The 27,139-nt window shown below is 39.6% G+C and overlaps 1 protein-coding gene across 2 annotated transcripts; it reads right to left on the bottom strand.

The window, feature by feature from the left end:
* Positions 1–515: 515 nt before the first annotated feature.
* atp2a2b (ATPase sarcoplasmic/endoplasmic reticulum Ca2+ transporting 2b) lies at positions 516–26,330 on the bottom strand. Of its 2 annotated transcripts, none has more exons than XR_008604622.1 (24): positions 25,686–26,330; positions 25,354–25,371; positions 25,142–25,224; positions 22,479–22,583; positions 20,769–20,907; positions 13,745–13,825; positions 12,839–12,924; positions 12,203–12,358; positions 11,888–12,029; positions 11,462–11,628; positions 8,705–8,793; positions 8,401–8,503; positions 8,169–8,300; positions 7,881–8,000; positions 7,541–7,759; positions 7,293–7,416; positions 6,882–7,093; positions 6,439–6,659; positions 6,145–6,347; positions 5,307–5,392; positions 5,068–5,201; positions 4,782–4,899; positions 2,513–4,572; positions 516–1,596 (listed from the first exon to the last, which is right to left on the bottom strand). XR_008604622.1 is itself a non-coding variant. In XM_023278280.3 (24 exons), exons 1-24 carry the CDS (start codon positions 25,801–25,803, stop codon positions 1,565–1,567), a joined length of 3,009 nt encoding a protein of 1,002 aa, XP_023134048.2. In that variant the 5' UTR covers positions 25,804–26,330; the 3' UTR covers positions 516–1,564. The 2 variants fall into 2 exon arrangements, 1 of the variants encoding a protein (XP_023134048.2); XM_023278280.3 differs by having other exon boundaries at positions 4,452–4,572.
* Between the last annotated feature and the right edge of the window lie 809 nt (positions 26,331–27,139).

The following is a 27,139-nucleotide window of genomic DNA, read 5'->3' as shown; positions in this document are numbered from 1 at the left end:
GAAAAGGGACGGATGGACACATACAGCGATGGAGTCCACTGAGAACAGTCTGTCCAGGTTGTTCAGACACAGTTACACCTGGAGGAGGACGCTATCCACGACTTCACGTGAACATTTTACCCTCTGTTTAGTGTAAATGCTGTAAACTGAGTCAGATTATTAAATTCTGACTGTTATTTAGTTGACATTTTAGTGATATCCAGTCATGTTTTTTATTAAGTGATTGTTTCCATAATAAATAATTATGGAATTTGTAAAGACATGATCATAATGAACATAAAATACATTCTTTTTTTTAATTAAAAAAAAATGTATGCAAGATATATCCCATGGACTTCAAAAGTCCCTCAATTATATACAGACACAGTATATTTTACCTCCAAAATGGCATAATTTTGTTGAAAGAGGATTCTAGCTGAAATTCCCAAATTGTCGACTTGATGACTGATTTACTGACATGTATTACCACATCACTTATTTCACTTCAGTGCAATGAAAAAAAGAAAATGACACAATTCAAATACTATATTATTTTATTTACCTGAAACCACAACCTCAGTAATGCATGTACAATCATTATTACTCTTCAATAATGATCGTCTTTTTTTCTTGTTTTTACATAATGGTTAATATTGTTCTTCGACCAGGTGTCATTGAGGAGACTGTACGGGCCTCCTCACATTAGATCACAGTTTTACAGCAGTTGATAAAGATACATAATAATAATAATGATAATAATAATAATAATGCAGAGGCAATAAGAAAACAGAGCACTGTTGTATTGCAGGATTACCAATGAATCAGTGTCAGCCTGTTGTACTCATTGCAAAGGATTAATTCAGGAAAGTAAATGGATCAGTGAACAGCCTACAGTAGTTAACTAATGGGAAGAAAATAAATAAAAAACTCAAGTAGAGCACAGTCAGTTCAGCATGAGTCATTGCTCCATGTCTAATATTGTGCAAATTACCCAAACCATTACAATAAAAACGGTGATTTTCCCAATATCTATGATAAATCCATCTTAAAACCATCTTAATATGTCATTTGAGTATTATACATTAGAATCTATAAATACAAATCGCAAAGCCTACGTACAGCTGGAACGCATGCATGGATGTTTTTGTACACTGATGTACATCTAAGACCATTCAACCCAGTGTTTTGAAAGATTCTCTATGTGACAAGCTACCATGGAAGTCGGAAGTAAGTTCTTCATGCAAGAAGGGATCGTCGAGGGGCGCTGAGAACTTCCCTGCACACAAAACTGGAATAGTGTCAAACTGATTTAGCATCTGCACACGGAGGTATAAGTGTGTGTTAAGAAGTGTGTGTGGTCATGTGTTGCGAGCACAAAGGAGCTACTCTAAGCCCCCCCCCCCCCCCCCCCCTTTTTTTTTTTTTTTTTATTAAACTATACCCTCAGGTATTTGGTGTCGTAACCGTGGAAACATGTCCTTTGTAAGGGTACGTACTGCTGGTTGTCATGGCGTTTGAGGTGTGTGAAGTCAGAGTGAGCGACATAAGCTGGAGGGCGGGACGTCTCCAACTTTTGAGGCCACTCTTACATCATACGAAGGCTACACGAGAGCCAACCTAAAAGGGAGAGAAAAACAACGTTAATACAAAACATACTCGTAAAATTCCAAGTTTCGTTCTTAATTTTTTTTTTTCCTATCACAAGAGTAGGTTTTTGTGAATTTAAGCACGTGTCAAAGGGGTGAAAAGATGAGCATGGTGGCATTCACAACAGTGGCATGTGGTTGACATTCTCTATAGAATGATAGCCCATATTCACTCCTTTGTATTTTCAGAGCTCCTTGTAGTGACTCCTTCAAAGTATCATTTCTTATATTTTAAAAAAAAAATTTAGCAGCATAAATTAATCACATTTTTATTTAAGGGAGAATCTCTTAACCCCCGGGCACCCAAAAATATTGTTTCCTTTTGGAAAAAATCCACAAATTCAGCAAAATCTTCCCCAAATTTCTGAAAATTTGCAAAACCTTCAGGAAGAAAATTCCAATAATTTCTTAAAAGTTTCCCTTAAAAGTTTTATTTTAAAAAAAATCCCCCAAATTTGGCAAGAAAATTCTTGTAAATATTTTCAAAAAATGAGTCAAAATCTTCCAAAAAAATCCTAAAAATATCTAAAGTCATTACATATATATCAGTAAAACTCCTAATATTTTCTTTAAGAACATTCACATAAAAATCAACCAAAATCCAGTGAATTTCGCTGGATTTTGGTTGATTTTTATGTGAAAGGTTTTTAAGAAACATTTTTAACATTTTGTTCCACCAAAAAATGTTCAAAGATTTTCCAAAAATGTTGAAGATGTGGACATCAGAAGTTTCGCTGTGAAAATATGTATTTTTTTCCACATTTTCAAACTTTAAACCGGGTCAATTTTGACCTGCAGGACAACACGAGGGTTAAAGATGTTTGTTGTTCCAAATGAATCCATAGTAAAGTAGCATTTATCAGTGTATAAGATGAATGGATACTCACTCTAGTGACAGGGGGGCCAATGGAAGGCATTGAGGAAGAAAAGCACACAGTTGTTAGGTGGAACACAAACACACAGTGCAAACAAACCCAGGCTTCTACTCAAATAACATGCTTTTAGACGGGGTGGGGGGTTTTCTCACACGTGAAAATTTCCATTCAAAATATGATGCTGTGCAGTCGACTGTATAGGCTCTAATCCGACAAGAACTACACCACCACAATGTATGGTATACCCAACAATAACCAAGCCCTCTAAATGATAAAGCCTGGAAAAGTCAAATATACACACATACGTGTCACGAATATCTCCTGCCTGCCATGTTGTGCCAAGAAAACCAAAGCATTCATATGTCTGACATGATCTGTATTCAAGTATTATATGAACATACAAAAACACTGGATATGAATAAGGTCGATAACCACGGGCCTCACACTATATTAAATAAAGACAGAAAACACTTGATTCAAAGGGTTTATGAGTGTATTTTCCTTGAAGTAAAAAACATCTTGGGGTGTTTATTTGCAATCCAAGTTCAGTTGGAGTACTTGGTGGATTAGTATTTTTTTTCTTGAGATGTTAATGTTACTGTCCTTTGAATCAAACGCCATGGAGATGGTACAGCATCCCCACCCAGTTCTGTCTCCAAAGCAACACACAAATAAAGTTAATGAATGTCACAAATCAATACAAACAAAATAGATCCTTAAAAATGTTAAGAGGGAAGGAAGATTTTGTTCTTTGTTTTCTGCACAAGCAAATAGGGGCACACCTCAGATGTTACGCTTTAGCAAGACTGTTGAGGAAAAGCATCTAGAGATGAGCAAAAAAATTTCTTTTATCATATTGAGGTAGCTGTGCTCTGCCCAGTGCAGAAAAACTGACTTGTTTTCAATCAATATAGTAAAAAAAAAACATTAATTTACGTTCTAACATGGGGGACATACACAATTAAATTAGAAATGAGAAACCACGTACAGTTCATGCTTGGTCACAGGACATGCGGCTTTTGTTTATCGGGAATATTTTTTTTTCTCTCTTTTGTTTGTTTAAGCTGAGCATTCAAACGTTTCACTCCGAGTCCCAAACCTTTCCCCGTCCTCGTCTGCCCCATGGAGCTTGTCCTCTCTGAAAGAGTTCTGAGTTTATACTGAAGACACAATGGTAAACATTTGAAAATAAATCAAGGCGGTATATGTCTAAGCCACGCTGGTCAAACAATTTACAAAGCCATTAAAAAAAAAAACAAAAAAAAAAACGGTTGCATAAAATAGTGTTCAATCTCTGTACAGATCCAATGATTTCTGATATCTTAAATTTCCTTTTCATTAAGAGGGAAGCTAAACAAAACAATGCTGTTACTGTAGTGACATAGAAATTATATTCCAAACATCGTTAAAAATATGAACCTTAAAGGCAATATTAACAAAAAAAATGGCAACAGTATATTTTCTTTCAAACCAGCAACAAAGTCCACAGCTATGGGAGTGATGGTCTTCTAACACTCACATTTAAAGCCTCACTCATTCACAAATCCTATCCCAACTTAAAACAGGTGACTTCTTAATGTTAACATTTTATATTATTTGTTACGTTTCATGTGTTAAAGTTGGTCCTTCTCGTACGCACACGGTAGGCACGCACAAGCACACACACTAACTCTACAAACGCGCGCACACACGCTAGCTATGCACATTTAGGAAGGCAGAGAGAGAGGAAGGAGGAGAGGAAAGAGGAAAGTGATGGCAGTGGGTGGGGAATGGAAAAGTCGAGGTTGTGCTCAAGTCAGTCAGGACCAGAACATGTCGGCCAAGTTAGTGTCGGTGCTGTAGATCCAGAGGACCAAGGGGAGGGAAAAGGCCACGAACGGCCAGGAGATGCCCTCCACACATGCAGACAGGGAGCAGCTTTTGGAGCCGGCGGGCTTCTCCAATTCTTTACCAGGCTCCAGGTAGTTTCTGGCAGCAAACTTGAGCATTTCGTCCAGTAGAATGACGGGTAGTGAGATCTTGAGCACCATTAACCACTGTGTCAGATTCAGAGGGGTGATCTGGAAGATGATCTGGAAAAAAACACGCAAGACTAATCAAACTGCAGTTCAGGCTAGGTGGCAAATCCTTCAATTTATCAGAGACACAGCATCAGCTAATTAGTATTAGTATTTATGACAGCAGATTAATCATTCTAATATCATAACAATAATACTTTTGCTCTGCGTGAGCTCCAGTTCACAGTACAACATTCAATGTCAAACTAAAAAAGATTTCTCACTGGAAGAGGCTCCACATAGAGAATGAGGAAGTGAAGGGACATGGAGAGGCAGATGGCTCCCAGCAGCCACACATTCTCCCAGGGAGGCATCCGCAGCAGCGACTGGTTCTCTGACACACTAAGATACAACCAAGACATATGAAAATGCTTGTTAAAAAGCCACACACTGACTTCAGAGATAGTACATAAAACACAATGTTTGTGAGCAAAAGTGAAAGAGGAGATCGAGACCAGTTAAATCCAGTGCACTAATCAGAAATTGGTAGGAATCCTTGTTCAAACTAACCTGTTAAGGGCATTGCACATCTCAATGGTGACCAGAACAGACAGGGCCATGGTCATAGGGTAAGGAGACTCAAACACCTTACAGTCCAAGTCCTGGTAGTCGGGATTTTCTGGACCGCATTGCAGGAAATGGCTCTATAAGAGGTGGTACAAAAACAGATTTGAGCAAACAACAACAACTAAAAAGTTTTGTGAGTTGAAGTCAACTGAATTAACAGGATAGTAGCTGTAAAACTCTACCAGCTGGTAAAAAGTGATCCTTGGCCCATCCTCAGCAGCAACAAACCACCAAGCAGCAGCACCCACAGTGGCAGCACCGACATAGCCTTGTTACATGAACAAGAGTCATGGTTAATACACACCGACAATGATACAGACGCCTGTTTACTTACATCTGTGTAGAAGGAAGCAACAGTTAAAGAAGCATTTTTGGTGATAAAGCATAGAATGTCTACTTCAACAACATTACCAATACAATGCTAGATTTTGCAGTGATTTCAGGGCACATACACCGACAAAAATATCAGCAGGTCTTTTTCTAAAATTACTTGCAACGAGGGGTGGGGGAAATTTCCATTTCTTAGCTGCATCGCGATTCGGACGTGGACGAATCTGAATAGATTCACAAACGTCCAAATTGCGATTAATTAAATCTGCTAATTAAAGTAATACAGAAGGTTTAATTAATGCGGAACTAAGAAGAGCGATACGCGTCTTCTCCGGGACACTTTGACATGTGCACCGGGAGCGGACACGCCGACACAGACGAAAACAAACATGACTGACCTCCACCCACCTGTTTTTAAAAATTGCAAGTGATGAATGCTTATTCGGTGAGACAAAAAGAAACGTGTTGTGAAAAAGTGCATCGATATACATAAATTAAAGATGCACCGATAATTGTATAATCGAACTGTAGCCCCTGAATCGCAATTGTTATCCAATCATGAGGTGCTCAAAGATTCCCATCCCTACCCGTAACACAGTAATGAGTAGATGCACTAGTGTGTCGCATACAGCATGTACACCCACTCAGTCAGCATGCGTTTCCTTCCACAATCATTCTGACCCAACTTACATCCAATGGCTAGGTATCTGAAGAAGAGCCATCCAGAGATGAGCGGCTCACGAGCATTGCGTGGCGGCTTGTTCATGATGTCCAGGTCTGGTGGGTTGAAGCCTAAAGCGGTGGCAGGCAGACCGTCAGTTACCAGGTTGACCCAAAGCAGCTGAACTGGGATGAGAGCTTCAGGGAACCCCAGAGCTGCAGTCAGGAAGATGCTACACTCGGAAAAAGCACGACAATTAGTACGACAAAGCAAAAAAAAAGGGTGTGTTGAAGTGCGTGTTTCTATAAACCAGCCATCCTTACCAGACAACTTCGCCCACATTTGAAGAGATGAGGTATCTGATGAACTGCTTCATGTTGTTATAAATAGCTCTGCCTTCCTCAACAGCAGCTACGATGGTGGAAAAGTTGTCATCAGCCAACACCATCTCAGAGGCGGTTTTGGCCACAGCTGTTCCTGAGCCCATAGCAATGCCAATCTCAGCCTTTTTGAGCGCAGGGGCGTCATTTACTCCATCACCAGTCTGAAGTGAGGGTGAGATCCAGGACAGGAAGCCATTCAGTGTTTTACAGTCCCTGATGAACTATCCAACTTAAATTTGATCTAATCTTCTCTTCTTTAACACGAAGAAGATGACAGCAGAGGATAACATCACCTTACACATAATAGTCCTCATCTGCACAAGAATAAATAGGATTTTTTTTAATGCTATTATGCACGACTGCAGAGCACACTTTTTCCTTACCATAGCTGTAATCTCATCATAGGACTGCAGATACTCGACAATCTTGGATTTATGAGAAGGCTCAACACGAGCAAAGCAGCGAGCTTTGACCACAGCATCTCGTTGTGCAGCAGGTGACAGATCATCAAATTCTCTGCCAGTGAATGCCATGCTGGAAACGTCATCGTCTTCTCCAAAGATGCCAATACGTCTGCAAATAGCCACTGCCGTCCCTGGGAAATAGACAAGAACACAACATTCACATCAACAGAATTTCCGAAATGCAAGTAAGAATGTTAAACTGTATTTTTCTCACTGCTCCTATTTGTGTAGTTGTAAAATGTTTTCTTTTGTTGATTGAACACTGAAAGAAAATGTGCTAATTTGTGGATGTTTTTCTTTTTTCTCTCAGAAGTAATTATCTCCACATACCCTTGTTGTCTCCAGTGATCATAATTACTCGGATGCCTGCAAGACGGCAGAGCCTAATAGAGGCTGCCACCTCTGCCCTGGGAGGATCCAGCATTCCCACACAGCCCACAAATGTCAGATCAGTCTGCGTGATAAAACAAGAAAAACAAATACAAGTTACTGAAAGTAACAGCAGATTAAGGAACTAAAAATGCAGCAAAAGCTTTAGGGGGAATCCAGCGAGCTTATCCATCTGTCCCTGCTCTCACCTCGTACTCAATAAAGCGAGACGAGTCCTCCAACACCAGATCATCTTTGCTCAAGGGGTTATCTCGGGTGGCCAAAGCCAAACAGCGCAGGGTGTCTCTGCCGGTTCCGTATTCTCTGATAACAGACATCAGCTTTTCCTTGATGCCAGGAGTCAAGGGCACCTTGTTGCTGCCGACACGGATGTGTGTACACCTGTCAATCACTCCTTCAGGGGCACCCTAAAAGCAGGAACAGATAAGAGAAGGAAAGAACCAAGCAGTTGTAAGAGAAATATTTTAATCAGATATTTATGTCACAGCCTCAAGCGCTACAGTGATGCTTCGTGCTTGCAGTTCTCACCTTTACAAACATCTTGCCAACAGAGGAGCGTACTTTATTAGGAATGCAGTACACAGACATAGATTTCCTGTCTCTGGAAAATTCCAAGGTAAACTCTTTCTTCATCAGCTGCTTGATGACCTAAATACATGATAAAAACAACCACAATGAGGAAGTCCTTCTCCTTTTGAGATGCAATGAAAACAAAAAAAAGTCCTACTGCATTTAGAGTTATATCAACATATGCGAATAAAATAAGCACTGTTTGTATTGTAAAGATTTGATTTTCAACAGATAAAGGGTACATACAGAGTTGCAGGCATTGGCTCGCTCGATCTTGGACAGGCCTTTAACATCTGTATCAAACACATTCATCTTCTCCACCAGGCATGTGAGAGCCGTCTCTGTGGCCTCGCCCACCTTCTCGTACACACCTTTGGTCTGATTTGACACAAACACAGATAAATGATAAGGTCAGTCACTGTCATCAGAAAATCCCATCTCGGCGCTCGCGGAGTAAGAACCAATTAACACTACCGACCTCATTGTAGTCCAGTGAGGAATCATTACAGAGAGCACAGATAGAGGCCAGCTCCACCAAGGCATCATACTGGGAACATCTGACAGTTTTGCCATCATGGAACCTAAACAAATCACAGAGGTAGGCAGGAAAGACTGAGTGAGTTGAGGTCCTGGTATAGACATTATGGTAAAACAAGATTAGTGAAATGATTTTTAAAAAATGATCAAAAACAACATTTCTATATTGATGCTTCTGATGTATTTAGTTAAAAATGCACTATTTTGATGTTATAGCACACAAGCAGAAGACATCGTATACTCACACTTCTCCATCTGGGGCATATGTGGAGCCAGTAACAGTGAATTCCTTTAATGAGCAGTGATCTCCCTCTGCCCGATCAATGATAAACATCTGCAAACATAAAAACAGTAGAGACAAACTGTTAGTGCTTGTTTCACACACAGTACATTTATTACCTTTAGGTGAGAGCTTAATCAATATGTCTGCATTAAATGCTGTATCCATTCCATTATATTGTTCATGTTATGGTGCACAGGTATGCAGAGGAAAGCTGAGGGGCTGATGTACACTGTGTCCAGTAGGTGGCAGCACACTACAATAAACCTGCCAGAATCCTTCATATTTATGACTCCACGCTAACACAGAACAGGTTATAATAATGAAATGCTGAGCCAAAGCAGATCCTGAGCACTTTGGTGGGGAGGATCCATAAATGTCATCTAGTTAGACACAGGATTCCTCTGAGTTCAGTCACTCTATGTGTATAAATGTGACTCATAACTCTTTAGCAATACTTAAGAATTCAAGCCTTAGGATAGGGATACTCATTCCAGCCTAATGTTTACTCAACACCTTCATAAAATGAAAAATATTTTAATTTAAGATGTACAAAGTAGATTAAGTTGATTAAACGTGAAAACGATAACCATGTTGTACTATGATGTAGATGCCCGAAACCAAGACAAAGCTTAACAAATGAGGACAAATCAGAGATTTGGAGTGAGATAACACTAGAAATGTTAACACTGCTGTCACATGTATGCTGCCATTCATACATTACACGTTCTTCAACCCACTGCACCACATCTGCCCTGAACAAAGGGGCAAAACAGACATGTACAAAGGATGAAAATAGAAATATCCTAATAAAATGATGAGCTGGCGTTACGGCTACACTCCCCTCAGGCACCAGCAAGACTACAAAAACTAGTGATGTCAGTGGCAGTGATTCCTAAACACAAGAGCAAGTAAAAGAAACTGAATTGAATAGAAACATCCATTCACACAGGGCAACTAATTTTAGTAGTGCCCTATTTGGACAGGGGTATCATGGATGATGGAGATGTCTCAAATGTATCAAAAAGCTAGAAATGACATCGTCTAGTCACTAACTAAAAGGTTTGAAAAATTGCTCAGTATAGGTTTCACTTGCAGAAAACTATGCAGGATGGGCAAGAGATGAAAAGATAGAGAGACAGCAGAAAGAGACACAAGGTCAGTTATGCAACTCTACTGGTTTTGCTGCAAATGGCTAACTACTGCATACTGATCAGCATTCTGCCTGAATAGGGGGTGGGGGCTGAAGAAAAGCAATGAAAAAGATGGAGAGATGGAAAAATAGGCAGAAACACATATTTGTTAGACAATAATAGACAGCAAATAGTAAACTAATGTAGCATGAAGCATTTCATGCCCATGAGGCATGAGAAAATATACACGCATGTACTTCTGAATCTCATTTCATCTCTGTCTGTATACAACTTTAGCCTTCATTATGTAATACTAGTCATTCAGCATAAACACTGTTCACTGCTAACAAAGGTGGATGTACACAGCCACACACCGACTCTGAGACACATGGTGCTGATATAATGTGAATGCTATAGTCACAGTTTACATAATTTGGAACTAAATGTTGGGTTAATTTTGGGACCTAAAAATTAGGTCACAGTGGAGAAAATGTAAGAAGAGGTAGCTTTAAGAGAAGGTTCTCTAAATGTAATCACTCTGAATAACATCTGTTTAATTTTAAAGATACATCACTTAAATATTTTCACTGAGGCAATCCCTCTCTAAATCCTTAAAATACTAAAATCACTCACTTCAGATGCCCTTCCACAATTAACTTTTAATCCACTCAGCTCAGCTAGTCAGACAGTTTGAGCACATCCTCATTCATCATACTTAGCTGGAAGGAACTTAATGCAGTATTCATGTGTGATGTCAATATTAGAGCAGAGTGGTCTAAACTTGGCTGTACACTGTATACATATATAAACCCAAGAGGTAATGATGCATCACGGACACACCTCAGTCTCACTCAAGAGTTTGGTTGTGATCACAGAAGGTCTTTGTCTGATGCAATTTTTTTAAATTGTAGTAGCTCATAATTGCGTAACTTTTTTTTGCCTACAGAATATGATTAAATTAATAAATAATTTGTTTAATATACAATCATCTTTTTCGTGTCTGCTCTCTAAGCTGCATGTTGAGACTGTAAATCTCATTGTAGGTGAACTGAGCTTACTGTTGAGGATCAATGAACTTATTTTAAATAATCACTTTCAAGAACGACATTTATCTTGCGTCATAAATATGGGAACTGATGGGACAAATATCGGATTCTGATACTCAGTAAAATCCAGTGCATAGAATTAAAATTAAAACAACAACAAAATCCAATTAGCGAGGTAGAAATCACTGCAATCTATTATGAGAAAGACAAGGGACTGACAAAATGTCCAAATATTTTTATAGCTGAAATGTTTAACAGAGTTCTTTATCATTTTATTTTTTTAAGAATCATTTTTTTTAAACGAAAATCTTAAGCTTTCTGAATATGCAAATTATCACTTAACATCTTATTCAAACAGCAGACATCTGTCTGGCTTCCCCACAGAGTACGACTGCCAAAGTGGTAGGCCTCTTCAAAAACCACTTTAAAATTCCCTTGTGTCTCCAAATGGTGGTGTGTAGCAATAAATACACGAAATCCACTAACAATCCACTAGCAATCTTTCTACAAGGTATCAAGAATCACTGTCCACTGTTCTCTTACCCTGCACACAGACATCTGATTAGTGGTCAGCGTGCCAGTTTTGTCAGAGCAGATGACAGATGTACACCCAAGGGTCTCCACAGAGGGCAAACTGCGGACAATTGCGTTCTTCTTGGCCATGCGCCGCGTTCCTAAAGCCAGGCAGGTAGTGATGACAGCCGGCAGCCCTAGAGAGGAGCAGCAACAAAACCACAACGGAAAAGAGGATTATTAAGACTTATGGGAGATGATAAACAATTCCAGAAAGAGATGTAGACTGGCATTTATATTATTTACTCCAGTGATGAAAAACCTATCTTGTCCTTCTTTGTCCCTGTATCATCAAGTATTGAAAGACAGCCCATACTGCTGTATTTTCTACCGGAGCCTCTCAGAGCTCTGAGTATGTCAAGGACACGGCTGTGTTTGTGGAGCTCTCTAACTTACCCTCAGGAATTGCAGCAACTGCCAGAGCCACAGCAATCTTGAAGTAATAGACGGCGCCTCGGATCCAGGAACCTCCATGGACAGGATCATTGAAATGTCCAATGTTGATGATCCACACAGCAATGCAGATCAGTGAAATGACCTTGAATTATACATTAGTTTAAATTCAAAGATCATATTAATAAATTATATCATCTATGTAATCATACATTTGATCAAGTAGAAATGGTGGATTTCTTTCACATATTTAATACAAAAGGCAAAAAAAGAAGAAAAAAAAACTCAAGTTTGGCACAATAATGTCACTTCAATAACCTTGGATAGCTGCTGCCCGAACTCGTCCAGTTTCTGCTGCAGTGGTGTGCGCTCCTGCTCTGTCGATGCCATCTCATCTCTGATTTTGCCAATCTCTGTGTTGCCAGCTGTGGCCACCACCACGCCGATGGCCTTACCAGCTGCAATGTTGGTACCCTGTGGAGTTGGAGTAGCGTAAAAAAGAACATATTATGCATTAGGCTTCTGGGCAAACAGGTAAAACTAGTTTAACAATTACTCTGAGACATGTATGAGGCCCAAAGAAGTGATTTCACACGTGGCAAGAGCCAACATGCAGCACAAGTCATTCAAACATTTCAAACACAGTGAAAGGAGCCATTGGAAGCATGAACGGTCCTTTCAATAAATCTTGACTCTTCAGTCCTTCAATATGCATGGTGTGTACATAACATATATTTTCTTGCATGTGTGAAATAGAAAAACAAGGCAACAAATTGAAAATTCAACATTTTCTATAACTGGACAAATTGCATATGAAGAAAAGATAGGACCGAGAAAAAGACAAGGAAGAATGTTGTTGCCTTCATATGTAAAATCAGATGCACAGAAAATATGCCGATGGGGCAGGGATTTAAATTAAGAAGGGCAAAATAATGCTGAAAATCCTAAACTCACAGAAAACAGCATGTTCTTTTTGTCCTGGTTGACAGCACGAGGATCAGGCACCGGGTCTGTGTGTTTGATCACAGACACAGACTCCCCTGCAGGAAGAAGAAACAAAAAAATAACAGAATAAGAAGCAGTGGCAGAGTTTCTACACGGCAGAGCACGTAGTGCTAGTTCTGATGGTTGGTTGACACTTTGCGCAGATAGGTGTAGAAAAGGCTTTGCAGCTGACTGAGCAGGCCTGACAATTATCAAATGCTGCCCTGCCACTGCCTTTCAAACCCCTCATCTGATGTGTGATTAGACTGTGTGTGTCTAGGTGTGTAATCAACTGTGCTAGGCCTGCACACTACTGATAGAGTAAGCCAGGGAGCGTTTGACAGGCGGCATGGCCATGAATGGGGAGAGGAAGAGAGGAGAAAAATAGCTCAAACACTAAAATATCCCATGGAATTTGCTACCAATTAAGGCAGCAGAGCAAGACAAGAGATTTAAGGAGTTGATTCACATAAACCTCTCCTCTCGTACATCATCCATCCTTCAATATTCTCCCCTTCTAATCTTTTCCATCTACCTCATTGTCTAATTATCCATCCACACATTCATCCATGCAGGTTTCTTTCATCACGCTCGCTTCTTGTTGGTTGGGTATTGACTGAGCAGCCATGACTACTGAATGTAATGAGGGCATGTGCGTCAAAAGGAGACGGAAATTGCTTATTCTTGTTGTAATATGTATGGGCTGATCAAAAGAGGTGAGCTGGCTGAGGGGGCAGGTAAAGAATTAATCCAACAAAAGAAAGGAAAAGTAAAGCATGCTTCTAAATATCGTCTCCATACATTTAAAGGTTAGTGTGATGTTAAAATACAACTGCATGTCATGGTGAGGGTTAAACAATTGTAAAATGACCTTACCTGTAAGAATAGACTGGTCTACCCTCAGTGTGGTTGACTTGATAGAAGACAGCCTGATGTCTGCAGGCACTTTATCACCAACTGTGAAGCGAAGCAACAAAGCAGATACTTAAGTGCCTCTTAGCAATTTAAATGCATCTGTAAAGACTACAGGGGGAAAGACACTTTAAACAAAACAAGTTATAAAACAAGATGAGTGGTGATTTGATGCGATAGAGGCACGTAAATGTCCCAAATGTAAAACGAAATGTCGAAAAACACTGTCTTATCATAAAAAGACAAAAGCACTAAACAAACAGAAATCAAACCACACACAGACACTAAACACTTGGAAATTAAGCCAACTGCCATGTTGCTCATGGGAGAAATAAAATAATCAAACTCGAGTTATTTGTTAGAGAGGCTTGGGGAGAGTCGTGCATTCAAAAATTATTAATGTTCCACTCATCTGCACAGGACATAAATAGATTGCTGCTCATTCTTTCCACTAACACAAGACTTTAGCTTTCCCCGGTAAAACAAATGCAAAATGTAAATACACGCTGAATTTCAAACAAGCGTTTTCTCTGAAAGCCAGTAAGTACCATTAAAGCCACTGACATTTATTAGTTTTTTTTTTTAAAAGGGCAGCAAACAGTTTGACTCCTTTGGATGGTTTCACATGCAGTTGGGTCTGACCTGAACAGATAAAGCACTAATAAATGAACCTTTCAGTTTTGTGGTTTGATAAAAGGAAAAAAAAACATTTAAAGTTAGACTGTGTTATACATGCAGATGCATATCTGCTTTCAAATGCTATTTTTCATTTGTGTTTTTTATTATTATGGGATGGGACAGGAAACACGGAGATACTATATTTTACCTCTTAAAAGGTTTAATCCATAATAAAGACGTGAAAATTGTACATTTATTCAGGTTTTCTAACAGCTGAACTTAACTGTTGTATTAAGACTTTAGGCCAGTTATGGGTCCCCATAGCACTCAAAAATTATGGCTAATATATTAATACAATTCTAACCAGGTAAGCATGATGGAAAACTGTTGGGCCAAAGAAATATTACTTTCATCCTACAGTAAGACATCACACAGCTTGAAAGGACAGTAAAGAAAAAGCAATGACCCAGAGGCTCTTAAGAGATCTCTGTGGACAGTGGTGACAGACATGTAAACCAACCCCTGGGCCTCTGCAGTGCCCTTCTGAGTGGAGAGGAAGAGAAAAGGGAAGGAGGAGAGAATGGAAGAAGGATTAGATGAGCCTTGCAAAACACACGTCCAAAAATGGGAAAACTATTTTGATCAGCTGAAAACATGGTGCTGGATTTAGGGAGGGGGAATGATAGCGAAAAACTTCTGTTTTGAGCAAGGAGAACCCGCTCCACGTCACATGAGCCAAAATAGAAACAGTATGACGTGTGCTTGCGTACAGACAGTTCATTCACTCTGACTATTCTCACAAGTTTGTGACAGGTTTTTACTACTCATCCAGAGAGTGAAGTGAGGAAATTCTACTCAAGAACTACGTAACCAATAAAATATGCAAAGCACAGCATTGTTTTATACCCTGTTGACACTGTGCACCTCATTTAAAAATATTATTACTGCAACATGTGGTAATGCTGAGGTCATTCTGAGGGATAGTACTCGTGGACTATACCAGCTACAGCACTACCAAATTTGGTCCTCCAGCTGATCACAGACTCTCCACTTCATCATCACCTGCCTGTCTTCAAACTGGATCCAATATAACAGACAAGAGATAGTGCACGAGATGAACAGCCATAGCATGAGCGAGGACACAAAGGAATAGAAGAACTGCAGTCACTGGAAATATTAAAGACTCAAAGCCCTGTGGGAAGGTTCCCATTGAAAATCACTAATTAGAAAACCTCCTACCTTGGAGTAATAGCAAAATACCCTGCTATTTTCCACCCATTGGTGTATACTGGGAATAAGGTCACAGGAAGAAGACTAACCTACTTTCAAAGGCAATGAGAGCAATAAGCAATCTGTGCAATGGTGAGTAGCTAGATAAGCATAAGATACCACCATCTCTGCTTCTGAAATTGCTGTTACTGTATATTAAAATTAATTCTATTGTGCACACAATGAATGCAATTATTTTGTAATTATCTGCAGTATTTTGGTGCAGTGATCCAAAATCTGCAGCTGTTTCAGCCAAGGGTGGCATATCTTTCCTTTCCTTTCGTCTTACAGAACATGCTCTTTTTAGCTCTTATTCTTATGGGAAAGAGTGAACACCCTCTGGGACAGGGTCCTTTCCTTCTCCCTTGTGAACAAAGGTTTTTATCTGTGTCATCTGTTCCCTTGAGTAAGGGACAAATGTCAGGCTGTATACGCCTAACTGATAACACCCCATCAGTTGTTTTTTAATACACTTTTTAGGGCCCATATCTCCACTTTTTTTTCCCCTGATCTTACTCAAGATGTGAACCCCTACCCCATGCAACTGAAACATAAGTTTCGACTTACACAATAAAGTTCAAGAAATGTGGATTACAGAAGACAACCACTATTAATATATCCGAGATCAACTCAACAAATTGAATTTTATATTTAGATTTTTAGTTAAGTTGTAAGTTACCCAGCACCCAACTATTCACCCTGGGCGGTCCAGTGAAACTTTAGAGGCCTTAAGAGGGTTGTATATTTTCTCTCGCAGTTACTGAGGTTGCTTGCACGTAGGCTTGCAGCCTTCTGGGACTTTTCATGAGTCCCTACAGGCTTCCAGTGACTCTTCTAATTCGCTAATGAAAAGGAAAAATCACAACACAAAACCTTAACATACACAAACATGCATGACACCGTACAGTTCATATTAGTTTTACTATGTAACAATAACGAAGTACATCCTTCAACATGTGAGATGTAGAGGAATGAAGTAAGGAGCACAGACAAATGAAACAGAGAAGCAGCAAAGGACAGGCAGAGACAAATGGTTTGGGTGATGACAATAGACAGACTATCCTACACTCTTAAACACAAGGGAGGAAATCTGGCCATGTGGCCATCTGGAGCACAAATTATTTATCGAATTGAATCTGTATCCTTTCTACATGTTACATCCTGTCTTGCTGTCTCCTCCCCAGGGTAAGACAACATTAACTCAGACTGTGGTGTAAAACTATGAGCCAAAAAGAACAGGGATGATCAGTGTCACATCTCACATCCAAAAAAGTAATTGCAAGGTGAAACAAAAGCAAGTCAGAAAGGAACGAATTGGCACTGTTGACTCAAAGTGCTGTCTGGCAGTAAATAACACCAGTCGACTCGCTCTGGGTTTTTTAATGAAACCCTGCAATCGTCAAGAGACTAAATAGTGTGTGTGAATTGCTCAACTAAGGAACAGTGAGTCATTATGACGAGGGTGACAGGCAACTTAAGATTTAACTGAAGATAATCAGCAAAGCTTAAATGGTGTAAGATAGATGAAATAAGATATTTTAGGGGTTTGCAAGCAACTTCATACCTTAATATCTAGCCTGTCGTGTGATTAATTATGGTCCTCGCATGTCCAGTTAAACAAAGGATAGATTTCTAACATTTAACTTTCAGAAAACTTTCCATGAAATGAGCATTGAATATACAATCATACAAAGAAGGTGACGTCATGTTATTACAAGAGCATTAAGTAAATAAACTGATAACCTATGCTCATGTTGCAATGGTGACTTCAATTTAGGTGTGTGCTTTTAACCCATGCAGCCAGTTGGCATTATGAGAAACACACAGGCCATTTCTCACTATGAGTGGAGGATAATGAGTTTTGTGTTTTATCACTGCTATAGCTGCTTGACAGGATTATGTGCCACACTGTAGGTAATCAGAGCCAATTATCCAAAAGTGATGTGTGGTTAAAAAAGGTTTGGAAATGCAAGGATTTGTGCTGCACACACATGATCCTTCAAACAGCATTTTTATGTGAGGTTGTTTACTTTCAAAATACTGAAAATGTCTATATATAGGCTTTCATGACATTATCGCAGTCATCCATCCAACTCCAAGCTGCATTCATCTGTGACTGTAAATGGGAAATCAGTCTACAGTAAAACAGTCATCTGTTCCCTGTGTGCACCAAAAAGTCTTCATCAGCAGCAATGTTAGGTGTTGCTGTAATTCCAATCAAATATATCAATGAAATTTGGATTCAGAATGCACCATACTGACACCTCATCTAAAAATGTTTTCACAGAGTGGTGATTTTGCCACATAGACATGGAATAGATCCTTAAACATTCTGCCGGCAGCTCAGATCTATACCACTTACGCAAAAGTAAGCAGGTGCATCACTTAAAAGCTAACTGTAGTCAAAGATACTCCAATTGCAAAGCAAGCTGCTCAAAACAGCCCAAACACTGAACTGTGACAAGTAAGCAAACACAGCAGGAAAAACATGTCCCTGAGGTAAATCCTGCTAATGGAACATGTCCTCTTATCCTTGATGTCCTCTACGTAGATGAGACAGTAGGTTCTTACATCTGGCTCACTCTTATGAAAGGCAGAACAGAGTGTATGCGTGACTGTTGGAGCAGGAGTGAGCATAACTCTCACAAGGACTGGAAAAAGTACATTCTCAACGCAAAGCAAGGCACAGAACCATAGTAAATTGCACACTCAGCAAACAAACTTGAACTGACCACTTAGCAACAATTGCACTGACAAAGATTCTAAGATTGTGACGACAGAAGAGTACCAGAAGGACATAAACTATACGCCACGTTTGACAAGACAGTTTATAGCCTGGTGTGACACTCATACATCACTTCCCTGCATTACACTCACACTGCAACTTGCTGGTTGGCTACTTGGTTTCCGAACACTAACACAAACGTGTACACATAGTTCTTTAGTTAAGTAAACATTACTGTGGTAGTTACCGCAAATCTTGCTAATTTCACAGATTCATATTGTGTAACGTAAATCTGACAATCAGTTCCATCCTCGTAACTTATGTGTTCTCAGAGACCCATCTACCAGACTTGAGACCATATTTATGGTCAGCTTGTTACTGCAGACAGTAAATCACGTGGCTGGAACTGCGTATATAAAGCATGCAGAGCAACTTGCTAGAATTAGCCTCTGTTCCTCTAAAATATTAGACAGCAGATTGAATGATTCATGCAACTCTGAAAAAGGCATAATGATTGAAGCCACACAAAGTGGACTCTACATGGATCATATCATAAGGCGATGTCTGAACTGCTATCAAGAACATCAAGTGCAGCAATGTATGTTGACATTCACTGTAAAATAGGAACAGGATGCAGAGGCCACTGAGACTGGAAATCTAAAGCATGAAAAATGGACAGAAACAAGACAGTAGGGCTGAGTACTGCTCTTCAAAATAATATTAAATTGATTTTGCTTCCCCTTCTAACCCTAGCTCAGATTAAGGATGGCAAAAATCTAGCTGTCAAATATGATAGGATACTTCTGATGATTTTGGTTGGGAAAAAAAATCATGCAGAAATTTAAAATTAGTTTTGCCTTGACAGGAAAGTGGTTCGGTAGTTGGTGCAATGTCATACCATGCTGCAGTAAAGTTTAAGTCGTGTTAGGAATCATTACATTTTGTTTTATCCTAACTGTACAGTATTTTGTTATGTTTACAGACCGTGCTCGGAACTTGCAAAGCTGACTGAAGCACAGTCGGGAGAACCATTTCCAGTAATCACCAAACAGAAATTGGAAATTGGCCATAACATTCCATGTTATTCCATTCTCTTGTTCTAGAAAAGCTTTAATCTGTCATTGGTTGCAATTTGTTGGAGGCTGTGAAGATTCAATTTCAGGATTTATTTAAGAAAGCTGAAATCCCCTTAGCTGTGCAGCAGCTTCTGTACAAGTCACGATGCCATGTCAGGCAATTACGGAAGTGCTGATTATGACTTTGTCTCTACTGATGCCTCATGTCTTCATTTACAAATAAATGTGTATTATTGTACAACACAACCTTATCCAGCTTTAGCAACTCAATCCTGTAGATCTATTCTTAAAAAAATAGTTAGTGTGAGAATTAACGAGACCATTTAAGCTTGCTCAAGTTAGACTGAAATAGTTTGGGTTAATACAGCATTCTCTTGACAGGCAGTACAACATTCGGGTTCCAAAGCCCTTTGTTGTATCTTTTGACAAGATTTTAGACCATAAAGCAATCATTTCTGAGATCCTACTAAATTAAGCTTTGCTTTGGGATAAAGTTTTTTTTTGTTGTTGTTGTTGTTTTAAATGGGACTCTACATAATTAACAGAAACATGGAAAGAAAGGAGAAAGAAAAGCAAAGAAAGATAGAGATAAAGATAAAAGATAAGTGAGGCCAAATTAAGTCTCAGCTAGAAAACACTGGGAAATGAGGAGCAGTGACGCAAAATCCATAAACATATGTGGCCCTGTCCAAGTTGAGGTTAGCCAAGAAATGTTCAGGAACAGACTGGACCTCTGCTCTTGTATTGCATAACTGCTTGACTTACTTGGTACTACCATTATTCTGAAATTGTCAAGGGGGAAGAACAGGATGAGGGATCAGCTGTGTGTTTGAAACTATATAAAGAGTACTTCATAACACTGTTGATGTTTACAGAACAGTGTATCTCTTATAGTCGCTCATAGAATCTGCTTGTTGAATTATAGCCATCAATTAATCATCTTTTAGGTTTTAGTTACAAAATACAAGCAGCAAGATCAGCTTTAAACTGATCAGGTGAATCATCCACAATCAACTCAACAAAACTAATACTGATGCAGACCAACTAAATGAATATTATGTTGTATTTTACTTGGAAGGCATAGCAGAGACTAGTAGGAAGCAATTATGAACAAATACAATTTACACTCTGATATAATTTCACTCATGGTTTAATTGTCTTGAGTATTTTTTTTAATATGAATACTCAAACTTATTTTGGTGTTTGCCAACTTTTCGTTTTGTCATAAGTCAAAAGCAACTAAGATTATTTGGAGTATTAGAATGTGTCATGTTTGTCTACCTAATACTGGTGATCTTACCTGCCACCTCCACAATGTCTCCTGGCACAATGTCTCTGGCCTTGATTCTCTGGACACTCTTCCTGTCCTGGCGGTACACTTTTCCCATCTCTGGCTCATACTCCTTAAGCGCTTCAATGGCATTTTCTGCATTACGCTCCTTAACAGTAAAAATGGGGAGTAAAAAATCATTAAAAACTAGTAAATTTCACAGAAACACCAAACAATTCAAAGGATCTAGTTGAAAAGGAAGATGGAAACAAAGCTACTTCCCAGATATTTCATTTCAGTCAGTGTACTGCTGTTCAAAATGGCCAGAGTGGTGAGTGGAGTGTTATCTTTATGTAAGCAAAGCGACATATAAAAAATACAGTGCCCATGATCAGTAAACTCGGATAGACAGTGGAGTAGAATTATGTAAACGCTGTGGTGTGTTGTAAAAGGCAGAAAAAGTGGTCAGATTGTGTGTAGAAGTGAAACAAGAGAAACAATATGCCTTAGATTTACTGTAACATAGGGCCACTATATGTTAAAGTACCCTAACTTTAAGACGACAATAACATTCTTACTTCATTTTCTCAAATGTTCTTTCTTGACTGCTTAGTTCCCTTCTAATCCCTTTTCACTTCTACTTTTCTGTTTTTTGACTTTTCCTCGTCTGGCTGATTGGTCACAGACTGGATAGTTTTAGGAGGGCAGGCAGTACTCAAGTAGACATGGCAAGACAGGGCATACAATCCCAGGAAATTATGGTCTTTGTAAGGGTGACCAACAGGGACACAGAGTTCTTAAAATGGCTGCCAGAGGAAAGGCGAGGATTTATGCAGTTAAAAGACGCTAAAAAAAAAGGCATGCAAATCTACAGTTGGTTAGAATTAAGGGGAAGACTGGACTAACTTCACAACAGGTAGGAGCATATCAGCATCACAAAAAAAACAGAAGACACAGCCTCCTCCCTCTCCACTTCATTCATAGTGGCTTTGTTTGCACAAAGTCAAACAGCACAACTCCCTATTTACACAAGCCTCAGCAGGACTTTCAAGGAGCATCTACTTTTTAAGACAGTCCAGCAGAGAGGTTTGGACATGGTAGTAGGCACAGAGAAAGTATATGCAGGCTTTTGTCAGACAGAACAGCACACTCGTCAGGATGGGAAGATGAAAAATGTGTGCTGATGCGGTGCTTCAAACTAACGAGCAGAGTTATGCGCTGATTAACAAAGCCTGAGGATCTGATTGGCAATCAGTACAAGTCTGCTTCATCCATGACATGGTAAGTTTCCTCTTTCAAGAAGTCTTCCAAGCTGTACATCTTTTACACTGCTGACAGTCTGATGACATCAGAGGAACAGATGCACATTTTTCATTTCCAAATCTAAAAACTTTCAGCTGTGTCTTCAGCTTCTCTGCTCTAGCTAATGATACAGTATTAAAACTCACTAAGTCTGCTATGAAACACAATTGGTAGGACAGATGCTGGTAGGGGAATTCTTCTGCCTCTCATTTATTCAGCAGTGAAGAGCCACTGTCTGCCATCAGTACAATTTAGTTCATCTGGTCAAAACCTCCTGAGCAAAGTTACTTCTTAAGAAAACTTTACCTAACTATGCACTGTTCGATAGCCATTTTAAAAAGGCCGACTGTCTTCAATGTCAATGTGACTATTTTAGTATACAACACAAGTTTTAATCACCAATGCAAAGATAGATTGACAATTGTAATGACTGTTTACCTGCCAAACTCCTACAATGGCATTTGCTATGAGAATAAGTAGGATAACAAAAGGTTCCACAAAGGCTGTAACGGTTTCTTCTCCCTCTTCAAACCAGGCCAGCACCTACACAAGAAACAGACAAAGAAAAAATAGCAACATTTTAATACACTGCAAACACCAATTTATATTTAAGAGTGACATACTGGTAGCATTGAAGTCCCATGCCTTGGAAAACATGAGCTGCACTCTAAACAACAACCTGAAACGACAGAATACTTCTGCATGCTCTAAGCAAGAACTGTTTACACAGGATTACCTTTGAAAAAGGTTTTGGTTGGGGGTCCTATAATTTTGGATTTCTTGGTTAAACAACGTGAGAGTCATGGTAAAGCACTGTCTATTTTTTTTCACTGTAAATGAAAAGTCTACAGGCTTGGCTTTGAAATTGTGGTGCCAAATTTCCATGGAGCCTGACCTTCTAGCGACTGAATGAGGATATGCAGACTTTCAAAATCACAATATGTAACAGAATATCAATCAGTGCTGGCCACCTCTTTACGTCAAACACATCAATAGAACAAAGAGGAGGTGGAAAGGTCAAAGCTATTTTCAGCTGATTGTCTATTTAGTTGCTTAAGACAACAAGAACCCCTAGTGTAGTTTCTCTCAAGCCAGAAAAATATTAAGTAAAAACCTGATTAACGTGTTTCACCAGTAAATGTACACTCTCTGCCGAAAAGAGTTCAATGTGATTCTGTCAAGCTACAGTTCCATTTTTCTGTTTATTCATCAGTTCACAAGATGCAGTGCAAAATATAGCTTTAGTGTCAGTTTGACATTTTTGCAGAGACGCTGCAAATAATAAAAGGTTATGGGAGCTCTAATTTGATTGTGAGTATTTTTCAAACACAAATTTAATATGAGACCTCTCAGCTAACTTTCTAGACAACAACATCATGTTAATTTTGGAATTTCTTTCCAGTCTCTTGTCCACATGTCTTGCTTTCAAGTAAAGTTGAGCCAGAACCCCACTTCAACTTATACACAAAAAAAAGACTGATAAAAAAATGATAAAATGACTGTAACTACCATCAATCAAGTAATAATTCATGATAAATATCAGGCCAGCTTCTGTCTGTATTGCAAACTGGGCCAAGTGTGTTAGGAAGAGTGTAGTAACAACTTTCTCCTCTTTTAGAATCTGTGCCAACAGTGAAGTGTGTCAAATGAGATGCCAGCAGCCTCCCTTGTCTCCAGCTCTAACCTATTTTGGCATTGCCAATCAAACATAACATTCAATTTATTGTCTATAAAATAAAATTGCTTATGTTGCACCAATCTACTCCTGAGAGTTTTAACATAAAGTCTAACAAATGTTTGTATTTAACTTTGTAGTGAAATGTTTGCTACACTGAAATAAATGTAAATGTGTCTGCATGTGCTGTGTGACTGAAACCACACTGCGTTTTACAGCTGATGATTTATGATCTTTGTAAGCATATCTGGCTGTTATCGCCATGCCTTGGTGACTGATGATATTCTGAGCCAGTAAGCCAACAGCCAATCCTAAAGTAGAAATAAGGCCACTCGATAGTGAATTGGATTGTACAGACAGTGTGCTGGGAATTGCTACTCACCGGTGACATAAACACAAGCGTCCTATGTTATGTCTGTTCATTAAAGGATCTGTCAAGCTGTGTTTATGATGACAACATGAGTAGTGGACAAGTAATGTTGAAACTTGTAATAAGCTCGTAAAGTCATCGCTGTCTTGCAGTGGCATGGTAACGCCTGGAAATTCAATCATCGGGAAGACATACTGACTTCTCCAGTTGCTTTCACTCCTGAACAACATAACGTGGTGCTCATTCTAACAACGTGGCACATAATCATCAAACATGTTAATGTGGCATTGATATCCGTTTCCATATTAGCCCCATGTCATTGTTTCGTTTTATTTAGTGACTTTATGACTGCTGATGTGTTAATACACTTGTTATTAAACAACAAACTCAAAGAGGCTGCACTGACTTATGATTTGCTTGAAGAGCAAATCCGTGCTTGCACTAATATCTTAAAACAAAATCACGAAAAAATGTTCATCTGGGTTGTGTCACCAGACAGATTCTGGGCGCCTTTCTTTTCCACTGTGAACAGCATTCTTGCTAAGCTGTCATCTGCACAGAATCAATCAGAAAATGATTATATACAATGTGTAGGTTGGCAGAGCTGTACTGCAAAAATAAAAAAAATACTGATCCCTGAAAAAGAAACATGGTGCTGAAGATGAGCACAGAAAATGTGCAACTGGCAGAAAGCCAAGTTTGACTCTTATTTCATCTTCCACACTGAAGGAAACGAGGCAGGCACTTGTACTCAAAATCTGAATGCGAATTACCCTCTCACTACTCTGACACTAAAATACTATCTATACTCACTTTATCTTTAGTTGAGTATTGAACTCAACAGCTTATAGGAGTTTCACAACCTGTTCACAGGCTTTTACTTCTACTAATCTTCATAATACCTCAAAGGAAATATGCCACTTGGCTGTACACGAATGCGTACATCACACATGAGCCACTGAATCTGTTTTGCTGGGTCAGCTCTATGCAGTCCGTGTTGGCTGGACACTGAATGAGCCCCCAGCACAGCTAACAAAACATGTGTGTATTACTTACAAAGGATATGCAGGCAGCGAGTAAAAGGATCCTCACAAGCAAATCTTCAAACTGTTCAACAACCAGTTCCCAAAGGGATTTACCTGGAAAACAATGGTTTCATTCAAATAATTAAGGACAAAGCTTGCCTTTAGTTGAGAAAGAAGGAATGAGAAACTGTAAATAAAGCTACAGGTGACTATATTTGTATGTATAGGCAGTGGTTCACTCACCCTCCTCAGCTGGCAGTTCTGCAGATCATCCCATTCAGGCCGCACACAAAAGAGAGGTGGACAAGCAGTTATTAGGTACCTGTCAGCACTTGGTGTACAATTATAGCATGCTGCTGTAGCAAGAGTGAAGCACATTTACACAGATACACGGTACAGCGGAGGATGGTGTGCTGGTAACTGACTCGGTCATTAGAGTGATGCTTCCCACTATTACAACATACGGATCGTGACGTCAACCCGCTTCCTTTCTGCTCGGCTCGTCGGCCGTTACAAGCCGGGGAGCTACGGGCCACACATGATACCGGACCCACAGACGTGAACTAGCCCCTTACCGTTTGGTCCATATCGTTCCCGTTGCTTCTTCACTTCCTCCAAGCTCAGACCCGTGCTTTCGTTCACGTTAAAAAAGCTGTAAACTTCTTCCACCGTCTTTGTGTGTGCGTTGTCCATGGTTAACGGCCACTTGAGGACACCGCTTGGTTTCGCTGGTCCCAACCTCAACCTGTCACGGTCCTCTCACCAGGTCCTCCTCTGGTGTCAACGAGGGATTTAAAAACGAAAAAAAAATGCTGGGGAAAATGTCAGAGCTGAAGCCCACGGTGCTGGCTGTTACCGGCTTAGCAGCGATAACACGGGGGCAGCGCGGCGCGCAGGTGTACGGCGAGAGTGGACGTATTAGCGGCTAAAGGGGTGAGCTAACAGGCTAAAGCTAGCTAACTGTTCCTTTCGGCTCCGCTTGAATTCGCCGGCTGTGCTCCGCTACCTTTCTCGTGAGACCTCGAGCGAAAAATTCATATCAACGCCCGCGATCTCGAATGGGTGTCGTAAACGTCGTCCCCTTCTTTTAAAACGGCGAATCCCCGGAATAATCTGTCCAAATAGATGATTTAAACATGTGGTTAAGTTGCAGCTCGGCTCCCTTCTCTGCCTATGTGTTGCGGAATCACCAGCGTCCTCATCGGCACCAATCGCGTTTCTTCGTCGAATGCGGTGTTCGGTGTCCGCATGTGGAACCCGCTCATTGGCTGGAGACACAGGAAGTGCTGTTGTCTTCACTCTCTCTCTCTCCACGACGACTGTTTGTATGTGTGGTGGTGCCATTAGCCATATTAGCCTTACATCAAATTCACTGACACCCACGTTTAATGTTTTCCACACAAAATACGAACGCGTTTGATGTTTTTCCAAGGCATGCATTCATTTTCTGAATCAGTTCAAGAAATGTTGGGCTGAATAAGAGAATACATTTACTAATCACACTTGGTAATGGACCTATTATTTGTTTTTATTCAGTAAAACATCATAGGGATTTTTTCTTTTGATTGGAAATCATATCAGCAAACCAAAACTGAACAATTCCAAGACCACTTTTCTATATTTTTTTAAGTAATGAATTTAAATATTACACAATTACTGTAGAGCATTTAAACTGTCACCATATAATATATTTCTTCTGACATTGGAAGTTTATCTGGTTGTCTGTTGATATTAAATGCTTGGACTGAGAAAGTTACATGTGAGTCGCTCTTTGGGATAAATAAAGCGTTCAGAAATGCACTGAACTGAGGTAGACAAACTTAACAAGTGAAAGTAACTGAAACATCTAACATTTAGTTGCAATACGTCTCAGGGATGTCTCTCTCTCTCTCTCTCTCTCTCTCTCTCTCTCTCTCTGTGTGTGTGTGTGTGTTTTAAATTATATTCTTTTTTTCTTCTGTTATTGAATTCCTCATGAAACACCCTCTCATTTTGCCTGCACTACAGTTGTATGTCCAGCTACATGACA

This window comes from Amphiprion ocellaris, chromosome 17, assembly GCF_022539595.1.
Source record: "Amphiprion ocellaris isolate individual 3 ecotype Okinawa chromosome 17, ASM2253959v1, whole genome shotgun sequence".
Classification (NCBI taxonomy): Eukaryota; Metazoa; Chordata; class Actinopteri; family Pomacentridae; genus Amphiprion; species Amphiprion ocellaris.
Note: the sequence above shows the minus strand (reverse complement) of the source record. Positions and strands in the feature narration are given on the sequence as shown.